The sequence below is a fragment of the Myotis myotis genome, unplaced genomic scaffold (genome assembly GCF_014108235.1).
Source record: "Myotis myotis isolate mMyoMyo1 unplaced genomic scaffold, mMyoMyo1.p scaffold_m19_p_3, whole genome shotgun sequence".
Classification (NCBI taxonomy): domain Eukaryota; kingdom Metazoa; phylum Chordata; class Mammalia; order Chiroptera; family Vespertilionidae; genus Myotis; species Myotis myotis.
The window spans coordinates 114,600,048-114,623,786 of NW_023416335.1; the positions used below are offsets into that span (position 1 = coordinate 114,600,048).

At 41.2% G+C, this 23,739-nt stretch overlaps 1 protein-coding gene across 3 annotated transcripts in view; it reads left to right on the forward strand.

Moving 5' to 3' along the window:
* The window catches only part of FLT1 (fms related receptor tyrosine kinase 1), a 204,534-nt gene that overhangs the window by 40,555 nt on the left and 140,240 nt on the right, over positions 1 to 23,739 (forward strand). For all 3 annotated transcript variants that reach the window (XM_036299247.1, XM_036299248.1, XM_036299249.1), the window contains 3 exons: positions 17,581 to 17,705; positions 21,233 to 21,395; positions 21,498 to 21,634. In XM_036299247.1, coding sequence (XP_036155140.1) covers positions 17,581 to 17,705; positions 21,233 to 21,395; positions 21,498 to 21,634 — 425 coding nt within the window. The remainder of the gene's footprint in view (positions 1 to 17,580; positions 17,706 to 21,232; positions 21,396 to 21,497; positions 21,635 to 23,739) is intronic.

The following is a 23,739-nucleotide window of genomic DNA, read 5'->3' on the forward strand; positions in this document are numbered from 1 at the left end:
CACAGTGGCCAGGGCCCTCTTCCACTGTTTAAGGACCCCTATGATTACCTTTGGCCCACCTAGGACCCTCTCCCTATTTGTAAGTTCAGCTGATTAGCAACCTTAATTTCACCTGCAACCTTAGTTCCCCTTTGCATGGAACCCAACATAGTCACAGGTTCCAGAGATTAGGATGTGGGCATCTTTGGGGGACCATGATTTTGCCCACCACAGCCTCCATTCATCCCCTGCCCTGTAGGGCACCTAGTCCTACCCCAGGAAGACAGGGGCTCAGTTACCCTCCTGGCCTCTGCCCACCCGTAGGCCCTCTTAGCAAGAGAGTGGGCAGTTCAGACTCAGGTGTGACTCAGCCTCGCCTGTGCCTCTGAGGGTGCTGCCGGGGTCGGCCAGCTCTCTTGGGCCTGTCCCCCTCTTTCCAGGTACTTGGCCAGAAACTGGCCAGTGTAAATGGAACACAAAAGCCTTTGTACATTTGTAGGAGTTAGTAGTGCTGCTTTTGTATATGTGTATTCAGGACAGGACCCGGGTTTTTATAGCTTGATATAAAGCGGATCTTGAAAGTGGAAAAAAAATTTAAACAAGTAAACATTAAAGTTTTAAAAGGCTTAGTTGGGGGGGGGGGGGTCATCTCTATACTTTTTATTTGGGAAAAGAGCACCAAAGGGAAGCAGCATGGTGGTTTTCGCACAGCACTGCGGGCCAGGGGCCTGGAGAGAGCGTGGTGTGGTCCTCCAGGCGCAGGGGCTGCACCGCTGCTGTGAGGCTCTGTGCACGCTCCTCGCCGCACTCCCGAATGGGTTTCCCACAGCTCCCTGACCCAGGAGGCGCATCGGCAGATGGAGCCTGTGTGTGGGTGTGGATGGCACACCTGCTACTTGCAAGGCCTTGTTGTTTGTTGTGTGGGATGCACAAAGAGCGAAGATATGGCATTCTGTCATTTTGGAGTCCCCTGGTCAATCTCTAGGACCACGACTTATACTAGATTTTTAAATGCACAGGTTTAACTTTTTAAAGGAATAACTATTGTTCAGAAGTGTTTTTTCCAGGGAGTGGGAGGACTCTTCCAATAGTCCTGAATATGCCTTGCCTTCAGGGTTCCATGCGCCTGGATGTTCTCCTCCAGCACTGCCTTCCATACCCGGGTCTGACCAGGTGGGGCACACATGAGGTGCCTGTCGACATTGCTCAGCTGGGTGCTGGCTGAGCAGCCGGTGTTTATTGCTCATTTTGCCACCCTGGTGTGGCAAGTCCCATCAGTACTGACATTAGAACAAGCAGGGACGTAGGTGAAAAGAGTCGCAACCAGCGGCTTTATGCAGGGCGCCTCCGGACGGCCACTGTCCCCGGGCAATCATAGTCTTTGTGAGGTGGGAATGCATAAAGGCTGTCAGCCCCAAGGAGGTCTTGCTGCTTCTGCCTGTCACACACAGTTATCAGGCCGGCAGAATGGAGTGCGCAGACAGCAGCGGGGGCTGAGCACACTTGCAAAGCCTCTAAAAATACTTCAATGGAATCATGGTCATACCTTTTCGAGAGAAACTTTAAAAAGAAAATATGTGGTCTATTCCTCAAAATTCTCTGAGGAAAATAGGCTAAAACAGTTTACATGTTTTAGGAAGAAAAAAATTAAGAAACCAACTTTTACAAAAAACAACCTCTTAGCCACACTCGTTGGCTGAATTCTTTATAAAGGCCTGGAATTCTTAGCAAATTTATGACATTATGCATTATTGCTTGGTTAATGTCTAGAGTCTTCTCCAGATTTATTTTATTTATTTTTAAACTTACTCCTATTTTTAATTGAATGAATTGGGGTGACATTGGTTAATATAATCATATAGCTTTCAGGTGTACAATTCTATGATACACCATCCATATATTGTATTGTGTGTTCACCACCCCAAGTCAAGTCTCCGTCTGCCACCATTTATCCCCCTTTGCCCTCCTCCACCTCCCACCCCTCCTCTCCAGATTTAAAGCTCAGTTTTCAGCACGTGCTCATGTACCCTCCCCCTGCCGGCCCACAGGGATCTCACACCTCCCTTACTCATGTCACTGTGTCCCTAACGCCTGGCTCCTTCCATTTATTTTCTGAACCTTGTGTTTATTCTGACCTGAATCGTTCAGTAAGAATTGGTTTCCAAAGTTTTGGTCTCAGGGACTGTCTAAGATTCCTACCCTAGCAGCCACCTGCGCTGTGGTTGTTGAGGAGAAAACTTCCAGGCACCTTGCGTCGTTGCCTGGAAACCGCAAGCGCGGACAGACTTCTTCTCATATCATTGCCCGATGTGTTTGCTCAGCAGACAGATGGACACGTTGGGTGCACAGGGTTTGGAAGTTTGGACTCTCAGCCCCTGGACTGAGACACGTCTGAAACGTCTGGGTAGGTGGGTTTCCTAGAATAGCAGCAGTCTGAGGTTGACTTGCATTTGCCGAATTCTACTTCAAATGCTCTTCTGTAAAAAATTCCTAGGAGTTTTCTGCCTGTCTCTGCATACAGCTTCATCAAAAATCTAGTACAAGGTCAGGTTTTGCTGGATATCTTTTTATTTTTATTTTGAAGCAGTTGTGTAAAAGGGGAAACAAATATTTCTGGGATTTAGAATATACACTGAGGACACTGTTGATTGGACCCACAGACTGCTCTGCAGCCTGGCTCTGTGTTCCCTCTAGGCCAAAGCATGAAGGAGATTATCCATTCTATCCATCACTGGGGGACAGCTGATTAGGACCACATGGCTAGAGTTTAGACAAGAGCAACTTAACTCTTATCCATTCTCCTTTCCAAATACATGAAAGCTTGATGGAAGACATTCTTGATCTCGTTAAGCCCTGCCATTTCACATTTCCCTTCTAGAAACATTTCTGTCATTAGACACCAAGGGACTTTGACTATACACAGTAGGACAGAAGTCACTCACGTTGGTGGCATGGTTGGCAGTTGGGAGTGCTGCATCTTCTTTCCTAAGTCCCTGTCCCGATCTTGTGTTCACCTAGTCTGTTCCCAGGGGATTTCCTCCTTAGCACTTGAAGGAACCTGCCAAATGCCCAAGCCATTCCTTCAAGAGAGACCATTTCCTGACACCCCCTAGGCTCGATATCAGAAAATGTTGGCATGCCAGCTCTCTGGAGCCACATTGATAAGTTTTGCTAGCAAAAACACAATCTATAATAATAAAACCGTAATAGGCTAATTAGACTGGACAGCTGAATGACCTTCCGGACATCATTCTGGATGTCCTTCCAGACAAAGCCGCCACGGCATGGGCCAAGGCAGAGGCAGTTAGCAGTGATCAGGCAGGCAGGCGAGCAGTTAGGGGCCATCAGGCAGGCAGGCGAGTGGTTAGGGGTGATCGGGCAGGCAGGCAGGTGAGTGGTTAGGAGCCAGCGGTCCCGGATTGTGAGAGGGATATCCCGGATTGTGAGAGGTTGCAGGCCAGGCTGAGGGACCCCCTCCCCCATGCAAAAATTTTATGCACTGGGCCTCTAGTCTATATAATAAAAGCATAATATGCTAATTAGACCAGACGTCCTTCCAGATTTCCTTCCTTCTAGACAAAGCCGTAGCAGGCAGGGGCCGGCCACAGCAGAGGTGGCAGAGGCCTCTGGCCACAGCAGCAGCTGTGGGGGGGGGGAAGGGGGGGGGCAAAGGCCCTTGCACGAATTTCATGCATTGGGCCTCTAGTTGTAGATAACCAGGCATTGAGTACAACTACATACATACTCAAAAATAATCAGAATGAATGTAGTCTTGAATGAGCCATTTGGACATAACCTAAGACTTTGAAAAGTTAATAATTGTGGTAGAATTACAAAATCTCAAGACAGCAATAAAATGGATCGTATCCTCTCATTTCCCCCCTACAAGCAGGAACTATGAAAAATAATACATCAAAACTTTATGGTTTAAAGGTGTTTTGTTAAATCTGCTTCAAGTAATTTTTTAAGAAAAATGAGCAAGGGAATTTTTGAGGAGAAATCGCCTTCAACTGAAAAGGCTTTAAGTTTCTGACATTTTATAACTTTCTTTAACAATAATAATGAAGCACCTGCCCTGCCTGGAGATAAGGAGGCGATCTATTTTGGTCTTTATGGTCACTTTGAATACTCTTGTCTTCCTTTAGTAGTTGAAATTTTTTGTTGTTTGGTCGTCTGATGCATTTTTGCTGGGTTACCTTGGCAGTCCTCTTGGCATACTCGTTGTACTATTTAAAGTCGGTGACACTAAAGCAGAAACACACCTCCCTTTCTTCTTTCATCAAATATCAGTTAATAAGCTATCGTCAAAACAACGTGATCTGGGGTTCAAATTGGGTTCAAATCCCTGTTCCGATACATGTTAGGCATTGCTGCAGATTATTTCATAAGAATAATGGCTAACAAGCAGGTCTTGCTCTGTGCTGGATGCTGTTCTAAACACTTGGCATATGTTCACAGCTTCATTCTCACAGCCACTCTGTGAAGTAACACTATCATTTTCATCTCCTTTTCACAGAACAGCTAAGTAACGCGCCCATAGAGCTAGTCATATAAATAGTACATATAGTCACAGAACTAGTACACGGTAGAAAAGCTGGTTCCTGCCTTGACCACCTCCCATAGTCAGGAGTCCTTATATGTAAAACCCTTAGTTTTTGTGTTTGGCCCACAGTATGCATTGGGTAAGTGTTTACTATTGTAACAGGGAGGCTGTGGCTGAGACAACCCTTGTGAGAATGATTTCAGGCTTTTAGTTGACTACACATTCATCAAGAAAACCCAGTCTTGGCTGCATTAATCAATATAGAGTATACCAAAGAAATGCATTCACACACTTTGAATAATTATAAAGGCAGTGTTTATTAAAATATATTTAATTTTCAAAATTGAGCTATCAGTTGTCAAAGTGTGTATACATATTTGGGGGGGACACCATATATAAAGTTTTCAGAATAGAGGGGGTACCAGTCTCACTGTTCAGTTCACACTTCAAGAGGGACAATGGAAACAGGAATTCCAGGCAAATTAACCCCTCTTGCCTTCATTTCATCATCTGTAAAATGGGTGCCTGCCTCATGGGGTTGTGACCATAAAATAATTAGATGATTTCTTATTTTCATTGGTAAGGAACAATGAAAGAACTGAAATGTTTAATCTAAAAAGTGAAAAAAAATGAGTGGGAAAATAGGAACTATGACTGTGATGATCTCCTTCAAAGTTTTCTTAGGTGAGCAAGAGGTTAAGCCTTTATAATCCAAGATGGCAGAACTACTATCTAAGAATGAAAGAATTCAAGATGGGCAGATTCCAGCTTGATGTAAGGAAATGCTCTCTAACATGTAAAACTATCCAAAAGTGGAATGACTGTCTTGGGAGATGGTGCGTTCTTCCTTTGTCTAGGCATTCCAGCACAGGACAGGTGCTCACCTGGTGGGACTGGGCACGAGGGTGCCCCAGGCCCTCCCACTGTTGAGATTCGATGCGGGCCCGGTGTGTGTCACTATCACTGACTCAGGTTCATTACATATATCACCTCATTTCATTTCAACAACCCAATGGGATACATTCTAATAGCAGTCTCTTTTACAGGAAAGTCGGAAAAATTCCATACCAAGTTCAAGAAGGCATACTTTGTAAATTACTAAGTCAAGTTTTGGACCCAAATTAGCTCCCAAACCCCTGCTATTTCCAACATGGCCTTGCCTGGTCTTGCCAGTCAACTTCTTCCAAGTGTTATGTGTAGAATAAACTGGTGTGTGTGGGGGGGTGGGGGAGGGTGGGGGGGGAGGGGTGGTGCAGTGGGCTCTGTGCAGGGTTACAAACTGAAAGCGTTCAGGCCAGATTTTGATTGGCAGGCATAGTGCTTTTGGCTGTCAGTATTTATAATTGGAGGAGTTTACATATAAATCTGTCTTAAAGATTGGCAACTCTAGTCACATTTGGCCCAAATTCCCACTTGGCAACAACTGGCTGCAGCATGCAGGGACTGCCCCTTTGTCACGGCCCCCACATTCTCACCTGCTACCACTCCTACTGCCCCTCATCCTGCTGCTGCGCTCGTCGGCCTGCCTTGCCCGGCCTCCAGAGGAATGTCACTGTGCTATGCTCATGTGCCCGTTTCAGTGAAAACACACAAATCAAAGTTCAGGAGTAGGAAAGGGCCTGTCACGTTTCCTAGATGGGAAGTTGAGCTTGAGTCCCATGGTGCACTGGGCGTCAGTGCAGGATCTCAACAAAATCCTGGCTCCTGACTCCCTACTGCACACACTCAAGAGAATGTTCTCCTGATGGGCAGTACGGAGGCCGCTCTCTAAGAGAACCCATGTCCCGGCTGGAGAGGGGACTAACCAAGCCCTGCCCTTGAGGATTACTGTGTCCTTGGGAGGCATTTTACCTCTAGTCTCCATAAAATAGGGCTTTGTCTGGTTTGAGTGCTCTTGGTTCTGAGGGTTTTCATAGGCCCCTTAAGAGTCCCCAGCACCTTCTGTCAGGGAGAGCTAAGCGGAAGTGTGAGGATTACTTATCGGTTTGTTGTTTCATGTTTCTAAGTTCTTTCAGAAGATCCCAGGTTAACCCTGTCTTTGTGCTACCAGTTCTATCACTGCTGTGAATATTTGAAGGTGTAGTTGTCACTCCCAAGTCATTTGGGGGATTAGGATCAGATTTTGGTGTGGTGGAGAAAGAATGGTCAAAAGACTGGAATTCAGTTTTGGCTCAGCCATTAGTACACTTCCTGTGCCGCGGGAAGGTTTCTCTCTGGGCCCCAGTTTCCTCTTCTGTAATGTAAGAGGCAGTGTTAGGACATTTTAAAAGGCCATTGACAGTTTTACAAATTTATGATTCAAAAGTAGAGCTGGGAATAATAGGACTTGGAACATGGCCAAAAGTCGTGGCAGTAGAAGGAGAAGTTACAGTAGTCCATCAGAGCTCCTTGCTTCTTCCTTTCTCTTTCATTTCCTTCCTCCTTCCCTCCTTCCTTCCTCCTTTCCTTCTTTCCTTCCTTCTTTCCTTCTTACTTCTTTCCATCCATCCATCTCTCCATCTTCCCTTCTTTTTTTTCCCTTTCCTCCCCCCTCCCTCTTTCTTTTTACCTTCTTTCCTGTCTTTCTTTCCTTTTGAGGTGCTTTACTTGATCAAGATGAAGATATGACTGAGGTCATTCACTTAGTCAACATAGAAATCAACTAAGCAGTTTTATGTGAACACTCAGGGAGCGAAGTTCTAGGAAGCATGGAAAGCCTGAAACCTTCGTTGCCTTCCCTGATCTTATAATCTAGTCAAGTTTACCATCTACCCAGTACCCTACTCTCATGCAGATCTTTAACTAACTTCTTTAAATCCTATCTACACATTTTTTAAAATGCTGTTCATATTCCCCCTCAGGCAGAATTTAGTACCTGCTTTTTTTTCTAACATGAAAGGTCTGTAAGTGGGGGTGCGTGTGTTGACCATGCTGCTAGACCGTCAGGACCTTGAATTCCTGGACTGTGCTTTATTTAACTTTTTTCTTTCTTTGGCCTCATCTAATATCTTTTCCAGAAACATCAGTTGACTATGTGCTGTGTGTCCAGCCTATGCTAGACACTGGGTTGAGATGATTGATCACCCTAGTCACCTGCTACAGCCACACACATTTCAAGGAACAGGCTCATAGAAGATGCAAGAGGATAGAGGGTGGCCCATCATCTCTGCTTTCTTCTCTCCTTTCTAATTCTTGTCTTTTTCTCCTTCCTTGCTATCTAGTCCACAGTGATAAGTAGGCAGTGGGCCTTCAAAGTGAGGCAAGGCAAAACTACATGTTTCTCTTTTAAAATTAGGTAGGTAATTAGGAAATAGCTTTTTTAGAAAAAGAAATTTCTTATTTTATACCACACAAATAATGTGTTTTTAAATTTTTTTTAGTTTGGGATAGCATCTTGAGTTTGAAATGTAATGACCTTTTTCTGTTTACCTTGCTTTAATAGAAATATTGTGTAAATTAGCTATCTGGATGGCAGAAACGGGCAGCTGATGTTCCTAGGTCAGCTGTCCTGGGATTATTCACTTTTGAATCTGGATACTGATTCACCACTAGTGGTGACAGCGGTAAATTACAAGTGAAGTTTTGTGGTATTCACTTGGGTAATCAGGATAACTCACTAGGAAATACTTAATTTTATACTCCATGTGGACCATAATACTCAGAAACATCAGCCAGGTAACTTCTCATCTAAATGAAGACAGCGATACTTCACTGACCTGGGCTGCCAAGGAGAACTGAAGGACATATTAGTAATCAAGATGGCTTTGTCACAGGGGAAAATCCCACTTTTTGTAAGTTGCTCACCCAGATGCAGAGGGGAGTGGGAGAAAAAGGTTGCAAGGGCCCATAAAGTGAGGAGTCCACACTGGATGATCTCCAGGTACTATTCCAGCTCAGAAAATAGTGGGTCATCACATCTAAGAAAGTGTCTAAAGTTCTGTTTTCTTCAAAATAAGATTTTTAGGTATAATTAATACACCATACAATTTATATAAAGTGTCCAATTTCATTGTTTTTAGCATGTTGACAGATATATGCAATCCTCACCAGTCAGTCTTAGAACATTACAGTACCTCAAAGAGTGCCCATACTCTTCAGCTACCCCCCGCCCCCAATAACTTTCAGCCCTAAGCCACCACCAATCCACCAGAATAGATTTGCCTAGTCTGGATTTTTCATGTAAATAAAATAATAAAATATGTGACTTTTATTATTAAATAAAATGCATAAATATGTGCTATCTTTTTTCATTCAGCATAATGTTTCAAGGTACCATTATCAGTACTTTGTATCTTTATATGGCTGAATAATATTCCACTGTAGATCTACATTTCAGCTACCTATTTATCAGTACATGGACATTTAAGTAGTTTTCACTTTTTGGCTATTATGGATAGTCCTCCAATAAACATCCACTTAGAAGTTTTTATGTAGACATAAGTTTTCATCCTCTTATGTAGATACCTAGGTAAGGAATTGTTGGGTCATATGTTTAATCGTTTGAAGGACTGCCAGACTCTTTTCCAGAGTGACTGCACCATTTTACACAAACAAGCAGTGTATGAGGGTTTTGATCCCTCCACATTCTTGCCAACACTTGTTATTATGACTTTTTTAATTATGGTCATCCTGATGGGTATGAAGCAGTATCTCGTTGTGGTTTGATTTGCATTTCCCTGATGGCTCATGATGTTGAGCATCTTTTCAGGTGCTATTGACCATATGTATACCTTCTTTGGAGAACTGTCTATTCAGATCCCTTTTCCATTTTTTTATTTGTTTTTTGTCTTTATTATTGAGTTGTAAAAATTCTTTAAATTTATTAATGAAATATATCAATAGATTTTATATAATCATGTATTATAGATGTACTTATATATTCTAAAAATTATATAAATTTTAATGTATTCTATATAAAAATATATTTCCTATATTCTAGATATAGGTCCTTTATCAGATATATAATTTGCACATATTTTCTCCCATTCTGTGGCTTCTCATTTAACTTTCTTGTTGATATTTTTTGAAGCACAAAAGCTTTAAATTTTGAAGAAGTCCAATTGATCTATTTTTTTTCTTTTGTTGCTTGGATCATATATGAGAATCTAATGGTAAATCTCAGATCTGAAGAATTACCTCTTTAATTTCTTTTAAGAGTTTTACAGTTTTAGCTCTTATATGTAGGTCTTTGATCCATTTGGAGTTAATATTTATGTGTGATGTGAAGATCTAACTCCATTATTTCGTGGCATTGCTCCAGCACCATTTGTTAGAAAGACTATTCTTTTCCCATTGGATGGTCTTGGCATCTTTGTTGAAAATCAAGAGAGGAGCCAAGAGAGTGAGTGGAACTCAGGCTTGGAACAGACATACTCTCACTTCAGCCAGACCAAAACCAGTCAAGTCACAGGCCCTCCCAGATTCACTGGGGTGGGGAGATTCCACTTCTTAATGGGAGGAGCTGAATGTCTCATTACAAAGGGCATAGAAAAGGGCAGAGAATTGGAATTCGTTTTACATTCAGTCTATTACAATGGTCAGTCAATATTTGTTCTTGAGTGACTACAGAGATAAGGGAAAAAGGACACTGGTGGGGGTGGCTGATACGTGTCATCCTCATCCTTTCCCCAGTTCAGCTTCAGAGGATACACTTGGAACTCTATTGAGATTGAGGTTAGGGAGAAAAATAAGAGGAGTTAAATTCACAGAGAGTCTCTAGATATATATTTGGAGACAGTGTCGTTCTCCCCTATGACTCCACATCCCATCCTACATGTGCTCTGCCAAAGAACACAGCAAAGCACCCCTCTCCTGGGGTGAAGGCCAGGGGAGGCGGAAAATTTTTTTTAAAAAGTCAACTGACCATAGACTCATGGGCTTATTTCTGGTCTCTTAGTTCCACTTCACTGATCTATACGTCTGTCTTTATGCTAGTACAACAGTGTCCTAATCACTGTTGTTTATGGTTTTAGTGATAACCTTTGAAATTGAGAAGTATAAGTCCTCCAACTTTGTTTTCCTTTTTCAAAATTGTTTTGGCTATTCTCGGTCCTTGCTCTAAATTTTAAAAATCAGCTTGCCAATTTCTACAAAGAAGTCGGTTCAATTCTAAGAATGGCATGAAATTTATAGATCAAATTGCATAGAATTTATAGATCATCGTAACAATAGTAAGTCTTCCAATCCATGAACATTGGACTTTTTCATTTATTTAGATCTTTAGTTTCTTTTCACAACTTTTTTAGTTTTCAAAGTACAGTATAAGTTTTACACTTCTTTTGTTAAATATATTCCTAAATACTTTATTCTTTTTGATGCTATTGTAAGTGGAAATGCTTTCTTAATTTTATTTTCAGATAGTTCATTACAAATATATTGAAATAGAATTCAATTTTGTATATTGATCTTGGATCCTTCAATTTTTTGCTGAACTCATTTAGTAGTTCTAGACTGTGTCATCTGAATAGAGAAAATTTCACTTATTCCTTTCAAATTTGGATGCCTTTTATTTCTTTTTCTTGCCTAATTGCATTGGCTAGAATATTGCAATGTTGTTTATAATAGCTATTGAATCTCAGTGATTCTCAACCTTCTGGCCTTTTAAATACAGGTCCTCATGTTGTGACCCAACCATAAAATTATTTTTGTTGCTACTTCATAACTGTAATGTTGCTACTGTTATAAATTGTAATGTAAATATCTGATATGCAGGATTGTCTTAGGCGACCCCTGTGAAAGGGTTGCTCGACCACCAAAGGTGTCGCAACCCACAGGTTGAGAACCACTGCTCTAGTATGATGTTGAATAGAAGTGTCAAGAATAGACAAGCTTATCTTGTTCCTAATCTTAGGGTGAAAATATCCAGTATTTCACCATTAAGTATGATGCTAGCTGTTAATTTTTTTTTTGTACACGCCATTTATCAGGTTGAGGAAGTTTCCTTTTATTCCTACTCTGTTGAGTGTTTTTATCATGAAAAAGGGATTTGAATGTTGTCAAATGCTTCTTCTGTATCTAATATAATGATCATGTGGTGTTTGATTGTTAGTCTATTGGTTATGGTATTTTAGTGACATTGATTGAATTTTGGATGATACACCAATTCTTACATTCCTGGAACAAATTCCACTTGGTCATAGCATATAATTATTTTTATATATTCAGTTTGCTAGTATTTGCTGAGCTTTTTTGCATCCACATTCATAAAAGACATTGATCTGTAGTTTCCTTGTGAAGTCTTTGGTTTTGGTGTCAAGGTAATAATGGCCTCATAGAAAGAATTGGGAAGTTTTCCCTTCTGTTCTATATTTTAGAAAACTTTGTGCAGAATTTATATTAGTTCTTTGATAGAGTTCACTTGCCATCTGGGCCTGAACTTTTCTTTGTGGGCAGTTGATTACTTTGTGGGCAGTTTAATTACTAATTCAATCTCTTTACCTATAGGTCTATTTAAGTTGTCTGTTTCTTGTTGCATTAGTTTTGTGTCTCTCTAGGAGCTTCCCCATTTCATCTGCTATCTGTTTGTTGGCATAAAATTAGAATATTCCTTTATACTGCTTTCTATTTTAATAATGATGATAGCAATTTCTACTGTTTCATTTATGAATTTATTCATTTTTAAAATATATATTTTTATTGATTTTAGAGAGGAAAGAAGAGGGAGAGAGAGATAGAAACATTAATGAGAGAGAGAATCATTGATTGTCTGCCTCCTGCATGCCTCCCACTAGGGGTCTACAACCCAGGCATGTGCCCTTGACTGGGAATCAAACTATTACCTCCTAGTTCATAAGTCAATGCTCAACCACTGGGCACACTGGCTGGGCTGATTTTATTCATTTGTCTTCCCTCTTTTTTCCTTGTTTGCCTGGCTAGAGGCTCATCTTTTCAAAGAACTGGCTTTTGGTTTCGTGGATTTTTCTCTATTGTTTTCCTGTTCTCTACTTCATTAATTTTCACTCTAATCTTTTATTTCCTCCCTTTGGCTTTCTTCAGTTTGCTGTTCTTTACATAGAATTCTAAAGTGGAAATTAGGATATTGGTTTGAGATCTTTCTCTTTTTTCAGTCTAGGCATAGAGCTGTAAATTTCCCTCTAGACATTGTTTTAGCTCCATCCCATAAGTTTTGGTATGTTGTGTCTTCATTTTTATTAATCTCAAAGTATTTTAATTTCTCTTTTAGTTTCTTCTTTGATTCATTAGTTGTTTAATTCCACATATTTGTGAGTCTCCCAGGTTTCTTTCTGTTATTTGATTTCTAATTTTATTTCACTGTAGTCAGAGAACATAATTTGTATTATATTAATTGTTTTATGGCCTAAAGTATACTTTATCCTAGAGAATGTTCCAGGTGCACTTGAGAAAAATGTATATCCTGCTGTAATGGGTGGAGCATTCTATAGATGTCAGTTAGGTCTGGGTAGTTATTAATGTTGTTCAAGTCCTCTACTTCCATTTTGATCTTCTTTCTAGCTATTATACCCATTATTGAAAGTGGGATACTATAATCTTCTATTATTGTTAAATTATAGAAGATTCTGTCTTCATTTCTGATGTGTATTTCAGTGCTCTGTTGTTAGTTAAATATATGTTTATAATTACAATAACTTCCTGGTTGATTGACCCTATTATTATTAGAAAATGTCCCTCTTTATATCTAGTAACATTTCTAGTTTTAAAATCTATCTTATCTAATATTAGTATAGCTACTTCAGCTCCCTTGTGGTTGCTCCAGTGAAGAAATTGCTTTTTAGCCACCTTTTCGGCTCACATTTCAAATGAAACATTTCACCAGCTAACAACCTCTCACTGGGCTCTAGGAATAGTCTACAACACAAAGACCTGTGTGATGTGAAAACTCTTGTGTCTAGATAGAACCCTCTTCATGGGATTGCTTAATTGCTTAATTGTCCTCTTCACTTCATCCTCAACAAATTTAAGACTCTTTTCAAATAAGTGGGAGTCCTTATGACCACAACTGAAAGTTAAGGAAAATAAAATTAAAGGAAAAAGAAGTCAGGAAATATTTATAAATATTATAGGAATAAACAAGTGCTGGTCCCTAGACGGGTGGCTAAGTTGGTTGAAGCATTGTCCCGTACACCAGAATGTTGCAGACTAGATTCCCAGTCAGAGCACATACCTCGGTTGTGGGTTTGATCTCTGGTAGGGAAGCAGGAAACAGCTGATTGATGATTCTCTCTCTTTCTCTATTTCTCTCTCTCTTCCTCTCCAAACACACACACACACAAGCATATCCTCGGGGGAAGATTTTTTTAAAGTGCTAGTAAACAAGTTATTTACTCTTGAACCCCTCAAGTCAGAAAAGCTCTCTGAATTTTTTGGATCGCTCACTTGCTCTGAACCTACTAGAAGAATTCCGAGATGATGACAGTGGGAAACGAAGTAGAGTGAGGATGGCACACTGGGGCCTCTGTCTGTGTGCCCTAATGTGCCAGCGTATTACAGATTTCAAAAGGCAGAAAGAAAACATGTTAAAAAATAGATGTAATCCCATTCTGAGCGAGGGTCCCTGTTTGATCTTCCCTGGTGTCCAAGCCCACTTGTTTTGAAGGATGACAGCCCAGATACTCCCGTTGGATGAGAAAACCTCATAGACTGTGCCAGTTTCCTGTCACTGCTTTGAGCTCCAATAGTTCAGGAAGGGGAGGGTGGCGTGACCTCTACCTAGCTGTGTGTTGGCATGAGTCCCTGGTGACAGTGTGTCTGCGCCGCTGGGACACTGGCAATCTTTGGAGTAGCTCTTCCTCACTCTTTCAACAACTAGCCAATTTGGTCTCAGGAAACCACTCTGCAGTGGTGGCTGGGTTTGGAAGTCATTTTTAATTTTGTGACAAAGACAAATGTGTCCTATGGGAATAGTAAGTGGTTTTACTGGTGATATTAATGGAACTGTGACCTCTTCTGTATCTATGATCCTGCAAAACAAAAAATGTTTGTATTCTAATATGTCAGGCAAGTTCATTCTTAGCCCTTCCTTGAAGCAAACTGCAGAGGAAATATACTATTAATAAGCCAGAGAATATTGTTTGTGAGTGTGTGTGTGTGTGTGTGTGTGTGTGTGTGTGTGTTTATCTAGTCATGAGCTCATTTGCAAACACAGTGGATACAAATTATGTGTTTTGAATTATGTTAGGATGGACACAACTCATTGGTTCTGACAACTCATTGGTTCTGACAACTTTGAACAGAATTGCAGTGGGCCCAGTGCTGACATTGGTATTGAATTTTAAAGGGCAATAGCTGTAGTAAAATTCAAGTGCTGAGGGGATCCAAAGTGACAAAGAAAAAGAAGAAAGCCAAAGGCACATTGAATGGACCTCTTCTATTTTCATTTGGGATTGGCATTCATTAGCCTAGAAGTGACTACACTGATGTTTACTATTTCCTGCAGGAACTTTTATGCCAATGTCCTTGGTTGAAAATGGTTGCTTAAGGAGACAGTAAATTAAATGTGAAAGATTTACAGTTTAGTTACATGAATTAAACCATTTCCTGGTGTTTGTGTTTACCTTGGGACTCACAAAGGAGACAAAATATAGACTCACGGGAGGAAGGGAAGGAATGATCAAATACCAATAGCCTCTGCCTGATTGTCTAGCTCAGCAAATTTATTTAGGAGACGAATTTCATGCTGATAATGAATCTTTGTCCCTGTTAATTAGCGTTTCCTCCCTGCATGTGCTATTGCACACATTGAGCTTTCCTAAACAGACATCATTATTCAATGTCATGATTAATATCTCATTCTATTATATTGGACAAAACTAAATCAAATGCAAATTTTATACTTTTCCTCAAGTAAAAATGGATGGTGCTTTATAATTTGAGACTTAAATTCAATAATTGAAAATGTTATTATAGCCCTGGCCAGCGTGGCTCTGTTGGTCGGCTGCCGTCCTCTGCACTGAAAGGTTGCAGATTTGATTCCCCATCAAGGCACATGCCCAGGTGTGGCCTTGATCCCCAGTAGGAGGCATGCAGGAGGCAGCAGATCAATATTAAGCTCTCGATATTTCTCTCTCCCTCTCCCTTCCTCTCTCTCTAAAATCAATAAAAATAGAATTTTTAAATGTTATTGTAAAGTAATACACAATCATTCTAGGAAAACTGACAAATACAGAAGGTAAATGAGAAAATAACCTATGAAGTCACTACTCAAAGATAATCATTAACATTTTAGTATGTGAATTTTGTCTTTTATTTTGGTGCCATTATATGAATATATAACTTTTAATAGTTAATATCATGAATGTAATTTGTGATTTTTATATATCCTAACCCCCTCTTTCCAATAAGTTCAAATGTCTCATAATAATAATACTCACACATATATCGTACTAATCTGCCAGGCACTATTCTAAGCACATACGTTAATTCATGTAAGCCTCGTTCGAACGCTTTAAAGTAGATTTTTATGAGTGAGACGCAGGGTAAAATGATCTACTCAAAGCCTCACAACTAGTAAGGGGCAGGGCCAGGATCAGACTCAGGTTGTAAAGTGTGTGCTTTTAATCACCATGATCTGCTGCCTCCCTCTGATTGTCCACTTCTGAACGGCCCTGGCCCGAAGCTGTCCTGTGTTCTTCTCAGAATTCCTCTAAGTCTAGAAAGTATGACATGCCACATACTTTCCCTGGAACATGCGAACATCAGCCCTATCTCGGAAAAACAACTGCCACCTACAGCCCTTCTCCTGGGGAGCCCTCCCTCAAGAGAAGGCTGGTGATCTAGTCCCGAAGAGAAACTGCTTCCAGGCCTGGCTCTGTTCATGTCCGCACAACTCATTTCATCTATTTACTGTTTTCTCATCTATAAAGTGATGGGACCATACAGCCCTTCACTCATTTATTGGCTCATTCATTCATGTACTACACATTAGGCAATCTTGCCTCTATTTCCTCTCCTCTAGGAGTTCATCATCCAATGTGTAGCCAGAGAAGTAAACTGCCAGTTCAGTGTCAGTGCGTGAAGTGTGGTGATGGAGAATGCTGGGGATGTTGGAAAGCTCCTAAGATGAGCTGGGGCAGAGAGAGGGGTTAAGGAAGGGGCTAGCCTGCAAGGCTTCCCAGAGGATGAGTAGGAATGGTTTAGGCATCTAGGGGCATAAAATGATAGGGTCTCTCTAAGGACCTCTCTAGGGTGTTTTAAACCATCCCATTCTCAGTGGGCTGCCACAATGTCAGCAATGGCACCTTTTTTTTTTTTTTTATTTGCTTAAAATTACAGGAATTTATTGTTTCACATTCTAGAGACTAGAGGTCTGAAATCAAGGTTTCAGCTGGTCTATGTTCCCCTGAAGCCTGAAGGGGAGCATCCTTCCATGCCTCTGACCTTCTAGTGGTTGCTGGCTGTCCTTGGCTTCCCTTGCCTTAAAGCTTCATCATTCCAGCCTCTGCCTTTGTCCTCACATGGCATTCTCCCCTGTGTCAGTTCAACAGACAACTTTTTATAAGGACACTAGTTATATTGGACCGGGGGCCCACTTAATTGAAGTAATTACATTGTCAATAACCCTCCTTTGACCCAAATGAGGTCACATTCTGAAGTACTGAGATTAGAACGTATCATTTTGGGGAAACACAGTTCAACCCATAGCAATCACTGGAGCCACCACTGAGCCTAGGCAACCATTCCCTACTTACCGTCTAGTTTCTCCAATTCATTCTCCGCTCAGCATCCAGAATGAGCTTCCTCATCTCCAGCAAGCAGGTGGGGGCCTAATTAGTTCCTTCAGGTCCAGACAGAGAGATTGCACATCAGACTTCTTTTCATCTGGGCATCTCAGGCTGAAACCAAGGGAAGATGGGAACACAGTAACTCCTGAAGAGATCAATGTCGGTGGATTTCCAAGGGCAAGGGTATGGTACATGTGAGGCTGTTTCTAACAGGATCTGATGCTCGTTCTTGTCCCCAGAAGAATTACAGAGAATGTGTGGATTCCATTATGGGATGATGTACTGTGGCAGCGTCCATATTGCCTCACCAGCTACAGGGTCTAGATGTTATAATATAATCATTGATATATACATAAATTTCTCCACTTTCTTCTCATTCAGATACAAGTCGACCTTTCTTGGAGATGCACAGTGAAATGCCTGAAGTGATAAATATAACTGAAGGAAGGCCTTTCGTCATTCCCTGCCGGGTTACATCACCTGACATCATTGTTACTTTAAAAAGGGTAAAGTTGAGCAATGCTATTCTCAAATTTTTTTTACTGCAAATGAGCATAGTGAATTAATTAATTTTTTCCTTAGACAGTTGGGCTTCTCAGTGGGCTTTTAAATAACATCCTTTTACCATAAAGCATGAGTGCTACATGTTATACCATGCATGTATTTAAATGGAATAAAATGATCATGTCTTAAGCATAAATCAATGTGAATAATGAAAGAACTAAAATCATGAAAATGTTTGTACTTGCCACAAATCCAAATGTCTGCAAAGATGAGAAAAAGCAATTCTATTGCTTACACAAATGATAACTTGGCAGAGTGGTGAATCCAGGTTTTTGCTAAAGACAGCTGTCAGGCAGGTGCCCACCCAGCTCCCACCTTTGGCCTGAGCCAGGAAATACTTGGTAACAAAAGGCTTTGCTCCTGCTGGACATCCAAACGTAGCCTCTTGGGGGAGGGGGGGGCAGGAAAAGAATGTTATAAATGAGATTTTTCTTCCTATTATGTTGTAAGATGTTCGTGAGGATAAGAAAAAAAGATTTAGGGTCAAATTTAATAAAAACAAACGCTAAACTGTGGCAGCCCCACTAATTCACCAGCTACAGGAGTTTAGGAATACACTAAGACTAGGAATTGAATAAAAGCTCCTATACTAAGAAATTCAGCCCCAGGACCGACCACACACACACACACACACACACACACACACACACACACACACACACGTGAATCCTGAGAGCGTAGAGCTTTAAGAGAAAAAGTTAAGACTGTCCCACCACATGTAGCTACTCAGAGTGTACTAGCCTGTGTGGTGATGGTCAATAGGAGAAGTTCAGGGTGATTTTCAGTGTCCCCTATGGACCTTGGATAGTGAAATGTGGTGGGGTATCTATCTCCCTGTCTTCTTCCTTTGCATTCACTCTCCTATATTGTTCATTTAAGCCTTCAGTACAGTCCATCAGAGACAGGTTTGGGCTTCTATTACATCTGTGCATCATTGCCAGAAAACATAAAATCCAAGTTGGAAATAGCAGAGGAGTCTAACTCCATTGGTCTTAGAAAAAAACTGAGAGTAAGGGACCCATATCCAGACTTCTTCAGTGTCCTCGCTGTGATTGCCTTGGAGGAAGCCACAGGCCTCCCTGCATGGCTTCTTACCGCCCTATACTCACCTGCTGGACAAGCTGGCACGTGACCAACCCTCTCTTTACCTCAGTGTCCTCATTTCAGAGATGGGAGCAATTACAGCAGCACCCACCTCACATGGCTGTGAGGAAGCCAAGGGAGGTAGTTTATGGAAAGCACTTGGAACAATGCCAGGTGCAAGTAGCCCCAATCAAGGGTGAGCGTTTTTATTATTTAATCTAGCAGTTTAATACTCAATACTGGATTACTATCAAGTTATGTTTTCAATAGCATGGCATCACTCCTCTTAGTCTGATATGTTAATTGCTATGTGATTGATATGCAACTTTTCTGTTTCATGCAAGCCCCCTGCTTTTTGCCCTAATGCAGATCTGCTGCAAGGAACATTCCCAAATTCCCACATGTAAAATTTTGTGGGGTGGGGCGAGTTTGTTTACTCTGTTTTTCTACCTAAGTTCAATAAAAGAGAGAGAGAGAGGGAGGGAGGGAGGGAGGGAGGGAGGGAGGGAGGGAGAGAGAGAGAGAGAGAGAGAGAGAGAGAGAGAGAGAGAGAGAGAGAGAGAGAGAGAGAATATGAACAAAGCTCTAACAGGGATTCTGGTTTGACACATACTTACTGAAAATAATCTAACCTATTACATATATATGCTGACATGAAATTAATGTAAGGTCCCTTCCATTTCTCTTATTGGGCCTTTTCTTCCAATTTGCCACCCACTCCCTCTCCTTTTCCTGTGCCTGCTTTTTCAGAGCCATTACCTGCTGGAGACCGGCCGTCTGTCAGTCCTTTCTTTCTCCTGCCTCTGTAACTTGTGCAGCCACTGCCGCAGCTGACGAGCTACATAATCTTTTGCTATTTTAGCTCTTATCAGCTACAAATAAGAAACCCTACTGGTGGCAGTAACAGATAGATTGGAACAAGATAAACACTTTAGAGGGAATTTTACTGTTTTTAAGCTGTGCGGAGGAAATCCGCCAGCAACCCATCTCTCAGATTCAGCACACGCTTGTTTTCACGTATTTTTAAAGCATCATGATTTCAATCCCTGACTTAAATTTTTCTGAATTTTTCCCTTAATAGTTTGCACTAAGTTAGAATATTGTTTTTCCCCACTGAATGCAAAGCATCCCTAGGTTTGCAGAGAGATGCTGATTGACTAAAACATGAAATGCACCCCTCAGTCCCTTTCAGCTCTTCATACGCAGGATGTCATTCATTCCAAACCCAAGCAACACTCAGGTAACATATTTGCATATCCAGACATTCCCTGGGAGAGAGGCACTGGTGACTTTGGGGATAGAAATTCAGCCCCAGGACCACAAATCCCAGCCAGATTAGCTTCTTCAACAAGTAATATAAACAAATGATAAATGGATAGAGTGATGTAAGGTGTCCTTTTTAAAAGAAGATTGAAAAGATTCGAAACTTCTTCATGGCAGTTTGGCCTTTCCTCTAGGTTATCTGGTTTTTTCCCTTTCCAAGTTGGGACAAACAATAGAGGCAGTCAGAGGGTAGGCACTGCCCCTGCACGGGGCTGGCAACCTGGCATCGGGGCATTGGGTTGGGCCCCTCTGTGGAGCAATGATCCTTTAAAACATCTAATCCCAAGGCAGACTGTTTATACGATAGTCTTTAGAAATGAAGTCCTTGGGGCCTAGAAGAAGGCATAAGGGGAGAATCAGGTCCTGGATTCTTCTCTTCTGTTTGGACTCACTGTGCTTGGGAACACTTCAAAGAATTGGAGAGCACTCCAGCCATCACAGTGCCTCCGGCCTCCGCGTCTGCTGGCAGCTGTCTTCATTGTTGGCAGACTCAGCTTGAGGTGGGGGAGGGTCCCCCTCCAGAGGCAGTCAGTGCCTTTGGCCTTCTCAGAATGACAACCCCGTGTATGCTCTGACTCTTGGAGGATCTGGAGGGATCCAGTCCTTTAAAGACTGTTGCCTCTAGTGAATCATGCGAAATAGGAGGACAAGTTACAGCTTGTTAACAGATAAAGACATTCATGAGGATATCCTGGCAGCCCCAGTGGGAAAAAAACACTAATTGGTTTCTCTATTGAGTATCAGGCCAGTTTATTACTAAGGTTCTCAGAGGCCAAAGAGACACAGGCTCCCATTAGAAGTCTGACCTGACCACTGGGCCCATCCTAGGTAGGTGCAGCTTGTTGCTAAGGCTGATAATCAGTTATTGTAATTACTCTAACTTATCATAATAAATGTATATATTGCTACATATAAAGAAAACTGAAGACCCGCTTATAATAAACTGGATTTTTACCTGTGCTATTTGTATTTTAGATGAAAATTATGTTTTCAAAACCTACTAGTGAATGCTACTGCCACTGTGTTAATATGATTTTGTTAAAGCATGTTCCTTCCTTTCCAGTTTCCATTTCATACTCTGATCCCTGATGGAAAAAGAATAACCTGGGACAGTAGGAAGGGCTTTTTAATTTCAAATGCAACATACGAAGAAATAGGCCTTCTGACCTGTGAGACAACCGTCAACGGACATTTGTACCAGACAAACTATCTCACATATCGACAAAGTAAGTGATGTTCCAATGGCGAGAACATAAACCAAAATACTCAGGGTTTAATCTGCTTAATGAAACCTTGATTTTAAAACATGTTATTTCTTATACTTGCAGCCACTACAATCTCAGATGTCCAAATAAGCCCACCAAGCCCTGTCAGGTTACTCAGAAGTCAGACTCTCACCCTCAACTGTACTGTCACCACACCCTTCAATACGAGAGTTAAAATCAGCTGGACTTACCCTGGTCAAGTGAGTGACCGATTTTTCTATTTCTTCTGTAGGATAGTATTTATTTTTAGTAAGTGAAATGCCACCGTGTTTTTGCAGTGGGAAAATCGGAATATTTGACTCCTATGGCAGTTTGAGTCAATAAAGAAGCTTTGGGTTTGGTGGGTGCTTTTTTGGTCTGGCATTTCATGAATCTGGTAGGCATAGATATGGTCTTTTGATGTGCAGAGGTTTTGTTTTGAAGTGTATAGATTGGTATTTCTATTGCATGATTCTGAGTGGAAAAAGGGATTGTTTCATCCTTGGAAACCATTCTCTAGGATTTAGAGATGAGAGAGAAATTTATCACTAACGCCAGGCAGGGACTATCTTTTGTAACAACAACAACAAGAAGTTGTCAGCGCATTCATTTAAGATACTGGCAGACAGTCAGGCCCCTGATTGGAGCCTGTTTGGAAAAGATAATGCAACCCAGCCATCCAGTGTTCCATTTGCTAAGTGCCAAAGAGCAATTCTGTCCTTCAGAAAAATGAGAAGAATGAAGATGGAGTTGGGTTCCCTTACAAAGTCAAACATCCTTGCAAACAATTACTTTAAAAATGTGTAGATGGAGAACCTACGATAAACTGTTCAGAAATGTTTGACAGTAGGTCCAGCCCTCATTTCTTGTGTATCAGTATGAGTTATGTGGCATATCCCAAGTACAGTCATCTGTTATGCTATTCAGATCACCCAATCACCAAGTTCACTTATGATTAAATTATGTGCGAAAGTTTAATGCATCAGCCCCAAGCTATTGTTTTTCATCAACATTTCTTGCCCTGGAAGTTGAATAATTTAGCAATAAAAAGGTGTAACAAGTGCCCTGTAGGGACACATTAAGGATACATTAGCCAAAGAATTTTCTAGAAAATAGTATTGTTTCATAAATAGAAATGCTATGACTTATAGCAATATTTTCTGGGTTTTGATAGAAATAGAATATTCTTGATCAATCAAATATTCTGAATAAATGCCAAGAGGGGAGAAACTTTTATCCTGTTAGTGTTGCTACCCTAAGTAAGAAAATGATGATACATCTGTTGAAAGACAATAACCTTCTAAAATGGCCCTGTCCAGTAGAACTTCCTGAGATGGAAATATTCTATATCTCTACATCCAATATAGTAACCACTAGCCACACATGGTTATGAGCACTCAGAATATGGCTGGTGTGACTGAGGAACTGAATTTTTCGTTTTGTTTACTTTTAACTTAAATAGCTGCATGTGGCTGGTAGCTCAGTCCTGGACAACTCAGTTCTGAAACACAGGGCCAGCTGTTTTCCAAGGCAGAAATGACATCGACGGTACTCTGACTTGGAAATGAAAGTATTCTCAAAGGGAGAGCAATGGCTCCGTAACTGAAGTTGCTGAAAGCCCCTCCATCTGTTAGCTCGGGGGATTTTTGATGTTGGAGAGTGACATTTTCTCTCTCGTTACTGCGGAGAATGAAGACGTGACTTAAATGTGTGTCTGTTTCAACAAGGCAATAAAGGGATAGGTGGGTAGAAATTATTAAACATGACACAGAGGAGAGAAGTTCAAGACACAAATATCAGTTCTGGACAGTTTCCAAAGTCTTTTTTCCATGCCCTCTCATGAGGAAGAATTGAGAGAAGGAAATAACATATTATGTGCTATAAAATGTAATGCTAAAAAAAAGAGAGAGAGAGAGAGAGAGAGGAAGGAACAATGAAAGGAAAAGGCAATGTGATCTCATCTTCTCAAAGCCGGAGCGGCCACTGTGGCCAGGTCACAGTGCGGGCTCCAGGCCTGCTCCAGGTCTCCCCTGAAGCAAACACGAGACAGCACCCGCCAAGTGTCGGCTGATCCATTTAGTGTGATTTAACAGAAATGGGCAAGCATTGTGCAAATGGTGAAATAATGAAGCTGGGAGTGTTACACCTTAGTAGGTGTGGCCAGGACTCACTATCTTTTCCTTCAATTCAAGTAAGGAAGCAGAAGAAAACTCACATGGTGATTTATTAAGAAAAACACTGCCATTAAATCAGTGGTAAGGATATTGCCTGCCTTTGTGTGTGCGATCTCTGCCTAGAGAATACGTGACTGTTTAGCGGGGTGTGT